This window comes from Pseudochaenichthys georgianus, chromosome 14, assembly GCF_902827115.2.
Source record: "Pseudochaenichthys georgianus chromosome 14, fPseGeo1.2, whole genome shotgun sequence".
Taxonomy (NCBI): domain Eukaryota; kingdom Metazoa; phylum Chordata; class Actinopteri; order Perciformes; family Channichthyidae; genus Pseudochaenichthys; species Pseudochaenichthys georgianus.
In genome coordinates, this window is record NC_047516.1 from 39756375 (window position 1) to 39770800 (window position 14426).

At 40.6% G+C, this 14426-nt stretch overlaps 1 protein-coding gene across 3 annotated transcripts in view; it reads right to left on the reverse strand.

Annotated features, from left to right (window-relative positions):
• The window catches only part of dlg2 (discs, large homolog 2 (Drosophila)), a 407394-nt gene that overhangs the window by 204766 nt on the left and 188202 nt on the right, over positions 1 to 14426 (reverse strand). For all 3 annotated transcript variants that reach the window (XM_034098934.2, XM_034098932.1, XM_034098935.1), the window contains 3 exons: positions 14147 to 14230; positions 13709 to 13873; positions 12435 to 12494 (listed from right to left, as the gene is read on the reverse strand). In XM_034098934.2, the coding sequence (XP_033954825.1) occupies positions 12435 to 12494; positions 13709 to 13873; positions 14147 to 14230 (309 nt within the window). The remainder of the gene's footprint in view (positions 1 to 12434; positions 12495 to 13708; positions 13874 to 14146; positions 14231 to 14426) is intronic.

Sequence of the window (14426 nt, forward strand, 5' to 3'; positions counted from 1 at the left end):
CCGATTGAAAGAAAAGTAATTGCTGCATTTTTACCAGCGGACATTACCATGGTAAGAGGGTTGTAATTGATAAACATTGCAGCAGTTTGAATCAATAATATCTGAGTCACACTCTCCATTGTGGGGCTTGATTGGGCGAGCGACGGAAGGGCCGCCACTCTGGCAGATGAGTTTGCACTTATACACAAAAGCGTTTTTTTTCAGCATGATCCCCCTCAGCGAGACGCTTATCATGGAGCTCCTGACACATACACATCTGTGCCAGATTTCCAGTGTCAGGTCCCGGGCATGACCCTGGTCATTTGATAGCAGACTGTGCAGGTTGGAAGCGAGAGCGGGCAGCAGGTGGCAAGCACCCAAAAGGGGTGGGCTTGATTAAAACAGTGTGTCCTAGTGGTCGGGCCACTGTTAACAAAGGGCCGGATGTGTTTTAAACCTTTCATCTCTACTGCTTTTGTCTCAATGTCAGGATAGGTAGAGGACCAGCGGCAAGTCAGGGTGTTACGAGCAGTGTTGTGCTAGTTACTGAAAACCAGTAACTAGTTACCATTACTAGTTACTTCATTTCAAAAGTAACTCAGTTACTTTACTGATTACTTACACCAAAAAGTAATGCGTTACTGTGAAAAGTAACGTTTTAGTTACTTAAAAAGGGCTCCCATCATATTAATGCCCTTATAGCCTTCATTTCAGTACTGTTATTGCATTGGAGAATAATACAATCTGTTGATCAACTTGACATGCATTATATGCAATCTGGATAGCATCGATATTAGCTGGCTTTACATTTTTGTATATTCTTTCTCCAGGTAGTTGGAAAAAGTTTTCCGTTTCATATGCCGTGTGCCGCCCGGGCATTGTATCATGCTAACTAGCTCCCTGAAAGCGGGTGACTCCACTGTAGCAATAGCCTGCATGTGTTCTACAACATACCGTGCAATGGCTTTATCGACTTTTCCCTGGCTAGCAGTCCCTCGGTTAAAATCCAGCCGCTGTTGCTTAGGTGCAGGTGCAGGTGGAGTGGCGTCGGCTGAGTCTCTGTGGTCTTAGCTCCTAGCTTCGTCCCAGCATGTTGTTTTTGCAGATGTTTTAAGAGATGTGAATGACTGGTTTGGGCAGTACAGTAGATAGGCTCTTTGACCCGTCAGGACACAACTTACATTTAACTAAAACGTTATTTTCTTTGTGCTCGACAAAATTGAAATAGTGAGAATATCTCCAGGTGGAGAAACTAGACTTGAGCTCCGCCGCCGCCATGACAGTCTTGTTAGTAAACAACACAAACACGCCCACAGCCCGTCTCCGCATGTGACACAGGAAGTATTTAAGTACATTTACTCAAGTACTGTACTTAAGTACAGTTCTCATCTCTGTTCACCTGGCTGTTGACTATATAAAAAAACTAACGCAGTAACGGAGTAACGCACCATGTAGTAACGGTAACTGAGTTACTGAATTAAAAAAGTAATGCGTTAGAGTACTAGTTACTGCCAAAAATAACGGCGTTACAGTAACGGCGTTACAGTAATGCGTTACTTTGTAACGTGTTAGTCAACCCAGTCTCACGGCATTTCGTGTTCACCAACACGATTTTTAATCTATTGATTCGTGTTCACCATCACGATTTGCCCCTTTTTTTCGTGTTGCACAGCACGATTTTAAAAGCAATGTATTTCTTTCTACTGGTAATGTGTGTAATGTGTGTAATGTGCCTGCAGGCTGCAGCACGTCTTTTTCTCCGGTCGGGTCGTGGAAGACCGGAAGCTGTGTGGTTCATAAAAACATTTTTTTACTCAATATCAAGCCACAGTTATTGCTTTTATTTGAAATCGTATAATTTCGGACTTTTGTTGTCGTCTGTGAGGAAAATAAATGGGGCTCAGAGCCTCAGGATACTGAAATCTGTATTTTTTAAATCTTTTTTTCCTTCTAATTTGTTATTCTTTTCAAAATAACACACTGTTATTTACTCACCAATAACACACAATTATCCTTGCTTTTATTTATTGGTTTAATTCCATAATCTCTGGCTTTTTTGGCGTCCGTCAGGAACTGAATTTCAAAATACAAATAACCGGAAACAGACGTAGGCATTTCGAGCGATTACCCAAGATCCTCAGCTATGGTTTTAAGCTCGCTGATTGGATGTGTTAGCCGTAATGCATGCTGGGATTTGGTGTTTATATTATATGAAATCCGGAAAACATTTTAAAAGAATAAAATAATACTTAATTCCGAGTGCTCTTGCTTTTCTCTTTGAAAGTCATCACATAACGGCATTGTAATTAGACCCTCCAGAAAAACGCGGGCAAAAATCCTTGATTATGCGATCAAACATGCGGGGTTTTATGTGATTTTATGCGGTGAAATTGCGGGAAGTTGCGAAATATGCGGAAAGTTGCGAAATATGCGGAAAAAATAAATATTGGGCTGTCTTATTTATTTATTCTCTCTCACACACAACCTGCCACTAACGTTAAACCCCTTTACTATTCAATTAAACACATTCAATGTTTATTTATTGTAAAAGCAATTGGGCTATTTTAATCACACACACACACACACACACACACACACACACACACACACACACACACACACACACACACACACACACACACACACACACACACACACACACACACACACACACACACACACACACTTCTCCGCCTCATTCTGTTTTCATTTACTCGTTCGTTATCTGACCAGCTTCAATCTTGTAGGCTACTCACCTCGTTTCTTGTAACCCTCGAAAGGGTTTTGGAGGCCGATGCCTCGGTGAACGTGAGCTGTTTGACTTTCTTGTCCGCAGCAGCAGAAAGCATTTTCGAATGTTTGAATGAATCAAAGTGGGTCGTCACCGTCGATTTTCTCTTATGCTCCAACACAGAGTTGCACGGGGTGCAGAATAGTTCCCCCCCCACTTTCGTGCGAGACATCGGGGTACTGCTTTGCCCGGTCTTTAGCAGAAATGTTCGTCGGTAAATGAGATGGATTAGATTTTTTCATCTTGGTGTTTTCTCTCGTGTGAGCTCCACACGTTCACTCTACGTTGTTGTTTACCTTCTGTGATGCGCGAGCTGATGACGTCGCGTCATCATCATCATCATCATCATCATCATCATCATCATCATCATCATCATCATCATCATCATCATCATCATCACTTCACATCAAGATGAGTTCACTTTTCTTTTTTTTCAACTTTGTGTGGAAAAATGCGGGGATTATGCGGCTTTCTAATAAATATGCGGCCTTTTAAAAATCTGCGCCATTTAGCTGATTATGCGGTAAATTCTGCGATCGCAGAATCGCGTTTTTCTGGAGGGTCTATGTAATACACGGTTCGGCTGCATTACATATTACAGATCTGCCGTAGTTCTTTATTCAGAGAGCCCTGATGAGAAGACCTTTGGAAAAACTGGAAGAAATGCCGCTGAAACTGAATACTTGACGTGGATCATAAATATATCAACAATTAAACAACATCTTCAATTTCTCTTCACACAATACGTCTCCTTGCAGTATCAACACTAATTCGGCTGACTTTTACATTTGATCTAATTCATAGATAGGTTATATTTACACCATAACGGTGCACAGCTGATAGAAAAGGAATGTAGTTTTTAAAGATATTACTGATTTTCTTTGAATGTAAGAATGTAAATACTGAGTCTGAAATAGTATAGCAATATGCTGTAAAATGATGTGAAAGCATGCATAAAACTATACATCTTCAGATGTTGTACATACACACTAATAATACAAAGTTATTATGGCTCTGTGCACCTTGTGTGCACCTCCTAGTGGTTAAAGCACATTATTGAATTATTGTTTTTATGTGTTATATTTGATTAAAAAAATATTAAGAGTACATACTTTCATAGGGGGAAAGTATACATATAGAAATATAGAATATAAAAATCAAGAAGATACTATAGGTGATCTCTACAATAAAACAGTTTAGTGCAGGATGTACAAAGATATTAATAGAAGGAGGTGCAAAACAGAAAAACGGATTAACCTTTTATTTAAACATTAAATAACAGATTAAGGTCTTTGGGGGTATCTATCTACAGATAAATATTAAGCCTGACAAAGTACTTAACGTCTAATATATTGCTTTCCTGCAATGTTAACTATGTTGAAGCACTTATTTTAACTGATATTATACACATTAATTATACTCTTATGTATGTAGATAGAATAAGAAATGTGCAGAATATGACAGTTTAATGGTGGAGGTACACACATATTGATAGATGTCTTGTAATGCACTGTTGAGGAACCTGTGACCCAAGTTTTTCATTCATTGCATAACTACACCGTAGTTGTGTAAGATATGTCAATAAACCTTTAAAATCTTGAAAGGGATGTGCAAAATAGCCATAATATATAGTCTTTAATTAACTATTAGTAGAGAATAACGAGTAATGAATATACTTTATTACTTGTTTCCATTCATGTCAATTGCAGATACATGTTTAGTCTTCTCAAGCACCAACTATCAAATATCTCTCCTGATTGTTGGCACTTGACAATCACCTTCCCTGAATTGTACTCAGGTGTAACTAAAGTCTGATTTAAGGGTTGTTTATATTTCACATCATTAATCAGAATCTGCAAAGTAACTCAAATAAATGCAGTGGAGTAAAAATACCAGGTTAACCTCTGAATTGTAGTGGAGTAGAATTACAAAGTAGCAATGAGCTGTCTTGTGGGTATATATTAATGCTATATATTAATGCTGCACATTATGGACACAAGCGATTTTCACCCATTTATTAATTATATGTTTTACATTTGATAACACCAATGTGTTTAATACTGGCAACTTTTAATTGTGGGAAAAACGAAAACGTTCAGTAGAGACGTCCCATGGAACATTTTGCGAAACACAATAGCCAGCATGTGTAGTTCTGGGGGGGCGTTCGATTCCAGTTTTGGATAGTCTGGCGTGGTTTCGTTCCATTTCACACAGCTGTTTGACGCTCTGCGTAACCTTACGGGGACTGTAGTCCTAAACGATAGCTGGGGATTATGGGTAGTGTAGTGTCTTCGGCCATCCTAAACTCAGAAATGTTGACAATCGCAATGATGCTCGAAATGTCCCTTATAGGCCTACGTCTGTTTCCGGTTATTTTTATTTTGAAATTCAGTTCCTGACGGACGCCAAAAAAGCCCGAGATTATGGAATTAAACCAATAAATAAAAGCAAGGATAATTGTGTGTTATTGGTGAGTAAATAACAGTGTGTTATTTTGAAAAGAATAACAAATTAGAAGGAACAAATATTTAAAAATACAGATTTCAGTATCCTGAGGCTCTGAGCCATTTATTTTCCTCACAGACGGCAACAAAAGTCCGAAATGATACGATTTAAAATAAAAGCAATAACTGTGGCTTGATATTGAGTAAGAACATGTTTTTATGAACCACACAGCTTCCGGTCTCCCACGACCCGACCGGAGAAAAAGACGTGTTGCAGGCAGTAGAAATACATTGCTTTTAAAATTGTGCTGTGCAACACGACAAAAAGGGGCAAATCGTGATGGTGAACACGAATCAATAGATTAAAAATCGTGTTGATGAACACGAAATGCCGTGAGACTGGGTTGTGTTAGTCCCAACACTGGTTACGAGACAGTGGTGGTTCACAGTCATTCATCCTTTCCAGTGCCCTGCCCTTGAGTGCTGAGTCTGCCTGTGATGCAAGTGCGGTGGTAAGAGGTATTGAAATAGGTTGTTTGCCCGCACCTCTTCACAAGATCCAGGTCCAGTCTAAACTGGCTACTGGTTTCTTTCCAGTTGCTGTGCTCCTCAAGTTTCCTGTCGACGGAGTGGAATTCATAATGATATAGCCGGGGGTAAAGTGTACCCTACTGCTGAGGTTGTAGACGTTTCAATCCCTGATGCTGCAGGTGATGACCTAGCTCAAACTCATCCGGAGGTGTTTGCAGGTTGTATTTTGACCAGAGCTCAAGGTCCCAAGAGATTGTGTTTCTTTTGTCTTGACCCTGGTCATCTAGTGGCAGAGTGTGTAGCTTGGAAGCAGCAGGTGGAAGCTTCCAAGCAGTCTACGGAAAAGCCAAAAGACCAGCACCCGGACTACAATATCGTCATTAAGTACAAGAGGGGGGCGGATAATGTGGTGGCCGATGTACTGTCCTGTGGGTGAGATCCATCTGGTTGTATATATGTTTTTCTCCCTTCATTCATACCCAATAATGTGTGTGTTTTGGTAACTGTGGCCAAACACTTGTTTGGTTTTATGGAGGGGGGTGTTACGTGCGGTAGTGGGTGCTTGTGTGTGTGGGTGTTTGTGTGTCTCTCTCTTTTTCCCCCTGATTGTCTCCAGGTGCAGCCTCTCCCTCAGGTGCTCCCAATCCACAATCAAGGCCTCCATAAAGGACCTGAGAAAGGCTGTAGTCACTCTCTCCTTCTCCTCTGGCTGCATGTGTGCAGCATGGTGTCTCTGTCTCTGTGTGACGCCTAGTTTAACGTGTGTGATGTTCATTGTTAGGAGACTTGTAACTTTGTACTTTGTTTAATTTAGTCACTTTCTGTTAGAATAAAGTTTATCTTAGTTTAGTGAACTAGCGTACCATGGTCGAATGCACTTATTGTAAGTCGCTTTGGATAAAAGTGTCAACTAAATGTAACATAATGTTTACTTTGCAAGTTAGCTGGTGAGCCCTTTTTCTTTGATTAATTAAAAGACCATCTTGTGGCTTCACAAACCGGTTTCCTCTCCTTTTTTCTCTTGCCCGGTTGTTTTGTATTTTGTTACTTCCCTTTGGTTCCCCTAGTCCAGTAGGGAACGTAACAATGATATTGACATGGAGCCTTGCCTACTGTACATGTATGAAGATGAATTGTGCACAGCCAAAGCGTAGTGTTTCTGTATATTAACGGCCGGTAAAACAATAAAACACAGAGGACCCTACTTGAACACCATATATCACTGTATTTCATGGTGCGTGTTAAACAGCGCATTAAATGGTGCATTTAATCCTATTGTAGTGGTGAACAGCTCGGTGTGTGTGCTGCTTGGCATATGGACCTTTCTCTGCTATGAGAAAATGCAGACAATCTGACGATACCGGTCGCATGTAATGCTTGTCCAAATGAGCTTTTATGACCCCCAAAACCCTCTAAATTATTTGTGTTATACAAAACATCAAATATCATGACAATTGGGAAGGACAACTTTCCAAAGCAACCCATGGGGGGGCTCCAAAAGAAGGCCTGTCATATTTTAGAAATTAGTAGAACTTTCCTTCAAAAACTGCTCATTATTAGAAAATAATTAGTATTTAGTATAATACTTGGTATACTACAGTATAATAATATAGTGTAATGTTAGGGTGTGTACACGTGTATCCAGGGCCAGCCCTAGACTTTTGGGGGCCCTAAGCGAGTTTTGGCTTGGGGGCCCCCCTGACTCTAGCGCGTTCTCGCTACACACAACACGGAACCAACTTTTTTCTTATGATGTTAGCATAAGCACACATATTGTATAAATAAGCATGTAAACGCTGTGGACCTAACCTCCTCTAGGGGGGCCCGGGGGCATGCTCCCCCGGGAAGTTTTTTTTTTAAATATTGAAGTTAAAAGCATCAATCTGGTGCACATTGAGAGCAACATGAAGAGATCTATGGATACATCTCTCAACACCCATATGATACAGAACTGTAAACAGATTTTTCTTTATGGATATTTTACAAATCACTTAAACTGTATTCTTGTTTTGTCATATAATATTTCACAACTGTTTTTCATTTATTCTCTCCGGCTGTCCATCTCATAATGTTCACATAGAAACTGGCTCTCAATAGGAATACCATTCAGAAGAATTATAATTTCTTGCAAAAATCTGTCTCAAAAAGAGGTTGCACATTTCAATTCAGGTGTTGTTATGGCCACATTTACTGCTGCAAATACGTTCAAACATGCTGTCGACACGTAAAGCAGTGGCAACTATGCCACCATTTCAGCTGACTTTTTCTCAGAAATACTGTCACATAACATCCATATATTTCAGTGCTAGGTTGATGCTTAGCTAAGCTAACTATGAAACACTTTAACTGACAGGACTCCGGATCAACTGTGTACTGTAAGGTAGCTTCTAGCTTCATGTCGAACAGTAAGTCAACATTTCCCAGAGAGCTTTCTTTGAAATCACCAGGTAACGCTAAAAAACATTACATTTAGATTGTATGACAAAGTGTTTATTTAATATATCTGGCTATAGCTACTTGCTAACGGTTTAGCTTACCCCTGCGATTCAAAGTAACGTCAACGTAGCTGTAATTTATGCTTTGCTTACATGTTCGAATAACTTGGAAGTTTACTGAAATTTACATACCTTGTTCACCTGGCTCAAGTGGTGGCTCTGGGGTTGTTGTGTGAGCCACCACTTGAGAATTGTCATATTTTTTAAGAAAATGTTTTCTTATGTCCATCTTCAAAAACTCTGAGTCCGACTGACGGTTTATTTTAAACATTGTCACAGCTCACAGAATAGGTACCTATCAGCCAATAAAACAGATGTTTATTTCCATGCAACTCTCTGGTTGGTCTAGTGTCTTGCCTCTGTTGCATTCACTGAACACGGGAAAATACAATCCTGCCGTCCTCTCTTGTGTCATGATGAGGTTCAGGTAAAGCACGGTTAATGTATTATATTATTGACTCAATAATATAATACATGACTTTGAGAGTAGGCAATCTAGGCATATTAACACATTAATTAACCTCTTAAGCCCGAGGGTCCCCCCAGTGGACCCCTCCCACCGTTTTTTTACGAGACTATGTCTCAAGGCTTCTTAACATTTATGAAACTATTAATGTTCCATACCCTTTTAACGGTAAGAAACTCAGCTATCTGACAATATGAACCATTTGTAGCTAAAAGAAACACAAGAGTAATACCAAGCCTTTGAATTAGCATGGAGCGAAAAAATGCTAACTAATGCTAACGGACTTTTGCACAGCACTCACGGTAGAAATGCCCTTATTACTTATCGTAACTGCACAAACAAGATATCCGATTAAAGCTGAGATTCCACACATGTAATATCATCACTGTAGGACCCAGAATTCCTGGACCCCGAATTCCTGGAGCTATCAGCCAGAAAAGAGAAAGTAAACAACATCGGGTTTCAAAAATATTACAATAATTACGTCTTACCTTTTTTGATTTGTGATCAAAAGTTGTGTTCAACGGAATAAAAACGAAATTTTTACTGATAATCCATCATCATATTTATGGCAATATACTGGGTATAAAGTTTTGCCGTCCAAGCTTGTACTTTCAGATATGTTTCGTTTGCTTGTCTATTACGTCCGCAATGGTAATGTTTACGTGGATTTGGGAACTGCCCATCGATTCTATTGGATGTAATGGTTAAGAAAAAGGTATAAATCACCCAAATCGACCAATGGGTTCCAGAGATATGGTCCTGCGTAAAGTATAAAGAATGCCAGCCAGCTTAAGTACATTACGCAGCAGACTTTACTTATTGTTTACTACGGAAGGAAACAGGACCCAGAGCGCACGGAGCACAGAGCGGACAGCAGATAACGGAATTGCAGTTTTATTGCTTATAGATTATCAGAACATTTCAAAGGGGACACAGCCACATTGGATATTAACCTATGGATTAACTACATCATCGTTTTTATCGTTTTAATGCCATTGAAGACCAGTTTAGACCAGACAAAGAGGAAGGTAAGCCATGTTAGCCTAGCGCATTAGCGCTAGCGCCACTTGTTTTGATGTACGTTTTTGTTGATAACGTCGCAAGTTTGTATCTTTCAGTGTTGAGGTGGGCACCGTTAGATTCTGTGTCTTTACGATCATAAACGATGTGTTGGATGTGCAGCTAGGATAAGTAATAAGGGAGCTAGGAGTGATTTTCGGTGCAGTAATAGGTTAGCATTTTTCGCTCGGGGCTAATTCAGAGGCTCACTGTTAGCAGTGTGTGTTTTTTTTGAAAAAATAAATGAAAAAGATCAGTTAAATGAGTTTTTTCCCGTTATAAGGATATAAAATATTCATAGTTTATTAAATATTAAGGTTCCTTAGACGTTGTTTCCTGCAAATGACGCGATGTCGGGTCCGTGGGGCCTAAGAGGATAACAGAGTATGTTTTTATATATATATATATTTTTTTTTCACAACAGTTGTATTTGGATGGAATGAATACCTATAGTGATAATTCAAAGTAATAAAATTAATATTACAGTGAAAAAGTTCAAATGGAACTGATGGTTCCCAAATTACCCAGAGGTGAGTCCGCCTGGACTTTATTTTTCTAAACCTCTCTAAAAAGGTCAAATTTCACTTGTTTTGCATCAATCTTGATACAGGGTACTTATTATATGTTATAGTTTGGATTCCTACAGCTTTTAGTCTACTAACCCATCATTCAAGGGTGGTTTTCACTATAAGTAATGGTTTTTTTTAGGCGGACATTAGAATTGACATGTTTTTACTATGTTCCATCTGAATTTACTTTAAAATAAAAACATCTATATTGATTCTGACACTTCTACATCCAACTCACAGATGTAACCTTGCTTTGAGAGAAAAGATTATTAATTTAACCCTTTTAGAAGTGAAGATATAGTCTTTGTTGTGTTAGTGGCATTTTCGAGCCTGAAACCTGAAAAACAGGCTCAGGGCTTAAGAGGTTAAACATACTTATCACGGCGACGGTGTACTGAGATTTTTTTTTTTTTTTTGCTAGGGGGCCCCTTAGTGGCTGCTGGGCCCTAAGCGGCCGCTTATGTTGCTTAATGGGTCGGGCCGGCTCTGCGTGTATCCATCAGAACGTGTGTGTGTAACTTCATGTGGAGGAGAGTAATGGACTGCTGCTAAGGCTATAGTACGCACGTCTGTATACAGGTCCATCTCTCTGTGTGTGTGTGTGTGTGTGTGTGTGTGTGTGTGTGTGTGTGTGTGTGTGTGTGTGTGTGTGTGTGTGTGTGTGTGTGTGTGTGTGTGTGTGTGTGTGTGTCATGTTGAACAAATATCACTTTTAGATTCAGGATAATTATTCTTCACATTTGCTGAAGCTAATAGGGTACGAGGTTACGGAAGGGACAGAGACCAGTAGTAAACTCCTCTCACTTGATGGTGAACCTGGGTCATGCATCGGTCAATGTAACAGAACGCCTCCAGGACACGTGAGCGGAAGTGTAGATAAACGCAAACATCTCTAGAAAAGTTGCAAACAAAGAAACTGGGAGGTGGTTTGTCATCCTTCACCAAGGTCAACTAATAAGGAACAAGAAGGCTTAGCTATAAAAGTGCTAGACCAACGTTTGTTTAGCAGTACGATCCGGGGTCTGCTCGGACTTTGATTTATGTCTGTGACATAATAAAAGTTATTTTGCATCAAACTCTGTCTGTGATGGTATAGTTGAGGAGGTCCGGGTCTTCAACTGGCCCAGACCCAGATGTCCTCGAACAATATGCACACGCCTGCAGTGAACACTACTGCAGAGGTTAATCTGCCGTTTAGGAGGAGAGGAGCACCAATATTGTGTTACACTCACACACAGCGGTGAGCTGCACACGGACTGGAGCAGAAACCTTTCTCCCAGTGCTAAGCTACACTGTAACTCAAATATCAATGTTTTAATGTAAATCCATTTATATGCATGTAGTTACTAAATGCAAATATCTATTTTGAGCAATTTTAAGAAAAAAACACAGCTCATTTTTCAAATTAATTTAAATCAAATTGAGAGCTTCCAAAAGAAAATGTCAGTGTAACTCCAATCACCTGTGGAGCTTAACTGAACTATCATTTAATAACACTGTGTGCTTTAAAAACGAATTCCAATACAATAACTGATGAACCTCCCCTTGCCTGCACTCTACTGTGTGTACGCTTTCACCTTACCAAATAAAACGTGACTATTTATTGAGTCAATTCAAAAATACCATCAGGGTTATAAAAATAGTAGAGCATGCTGTCACTCTGACTGAATATAGAGCCTTTGAATCATATGCTTCATAACTGAGTGGAGGCTGAATCAGATACATGTATCCTGAACACATGCCCCAGGTGCAGTTGGATCTTCAACAGGAAGTAACACAGGATCATTTACAGACACATTCACTTACACCACAGTAACACCACAACAAGCACAGGGGATCTGTTGGCAAGCAAAAGGGTCACAACACATGTGGGGTTATTTTACAAAGTGTGTGTATGACAAGAGAAGGGAGGACCCCACGAGAAAAGGAAAGATTGCTGCTACAAGCCATGGTTTAAAGACAACACCAAACCAAGTCCATGCAGCACCAAGGGACATCAATCATCTGGGCAGAAATAACAGATGTAAACAATACCAAAAGACAGTCAATTGAGATTCCCCAGAGGTAAAATTAAAAATTAAATTAAATAAAACTTGCCATGTAGTTTGCTGTGGTCACACCCGGGTATGCAAGATCAAAACGGGTAACCAGTGCAGGCTGCAGGTAAGAAACGAGAGACAGCATCACTAAAACAGTATGCATGGAGAGAGACATTGGGATACACAATAATGAATAATGGTAACCCTGTCACATGATGAGAAGTAGGGAAGCACGTTCCAAGGGAGAACGTTCGGATAGGGCTGCCCTGCTGTGTTATTTACCTAGTGACTGACAGCACCATCTAATCCACAGGTTCTGCTCAAGTCTGTTTTCATGCAGCAAGATTCAAAAACTCTTCTCTTCATATGTATAATAATATACCTTTAAGACCATAAAGAAAATGGCACATGTAAAGTGTATTACACCTGAGGGACTGAAATAATAATAGTCTTTATTACGGTATTGACAGTATGTCCAACCCGTACCTTTCATTTATCCGGATGTTAACACATTTCTACTATAAATCACAGTCCTGGGACTCATTGTGCGCGAGCTTCTGTGAACTACAAAAGCAGGCAACTCATTAGAGGCTTCTCAATACTCAAATGTCCCCTCCTCGACTCCTCGGTCCTCCGGTCGCATCTCCTGTGGGCGGGACTAAGTCTCGAGGATAGGAGTCGAGGAGGGGACATTTAAGAATTGAGAAGCCTCTCCAGTGCACTCACTGAAACAACAGTTACACTTCATTTCCAACACTGCCCTCTGCTGGCAAAACATGACACAACAAAATCAATCTGCCTGCTTAACCGCTGTCTAATTGTGACATCACTTCCTTTTTGAGGGGTCAATAATAAAGTAGCTTGAACTATCCACCTGAGACCTCTTCAAACTGCCTGCATGTGTGTGTTTCTCCAACGGGCAGAGGTGAGATGTTAAAGAGTCTGGACTCCAGGTCAGCATTCACAACGAACCCAGTCCGTGCTGAGGTAACGTGTGCAGGGAGAGGAGAGGATGTGAAGGCAGTGTTTCATCACTTCTGTACCACACGTGTATACATAGGAAAGTACATGAATTAAAAGGAAAAGGACAAATCAAGTGTAAACAAATAGAAGGAAACATTTAATTAGTATAGGATCCACCTGAGCAGAATTCCCACATCATTATGCAGAGAGCAATGGCCTGCATTCCAACACTGAACTGTGCACTCACTCATTCCTGCTCTACGCACACAGGAAGTTGTCTGATGACTCTGATTCAGGGAGCTGAGGGCCATGTTCTGCAGGCCAGGTGCAGAAGCCCAGACTGGGACTGTTGGGGTTTAGGGGGCTCACCTTGAGAGGGGATATGTGGGAATGAGACACGTAGCCGTGCACATTCTCAATCTCAGACAGGTTCTTCTCCGACACGTGCACCAGCTCAGGAGCGCGCACCTCGTTGGTGAGCCGCGGAAATCCCTGGTCGAGAGGGGGCGAGTCGTCTTCCTGGTAGTGGTACTGCTGAGGGCGGAAGGAGAGGAAAGGGAGAACAAGAACACATTGAGAGAGGAGAGAGAGAGACAAGGACACAAAGACTGATTAGTTTCACTGATGACAGGGAAAAAGAGTCAATTAATGATCAGGATTAACTGTGCATTACACTGGTAAATTCATATATATGAATATTTTAAATGTTATTGGTTCACATTTTTCTGTTAAAAGTTTGCTTTGTCAACAACGGTGAATAAAAGATCACACACACATCGCTGTATAAAGAACAAGAACCTCTCTCACCCATGGAGCGTTCATCAAGGCAGGGTTCATGCAGGGTGGGGGTTGGCCGTTCTGGGGGGAACCCTGTACTGCAGGTGGCCTGTTCTGGAGAGAGCGACAGGACCATGTGTAACCACCAAGACTGAACACAACCGTTTCCAATAAATAAAGTGCATTAACAGTCAGACACTTCCAAGCTCCCGAGTATACAACCAGTACACTCATCCAGAAGCAACACACAAGCAGCAGCATTCACATGCACTGACACACACACTCCACTGTGTTCAGGTTGTTTGGTACG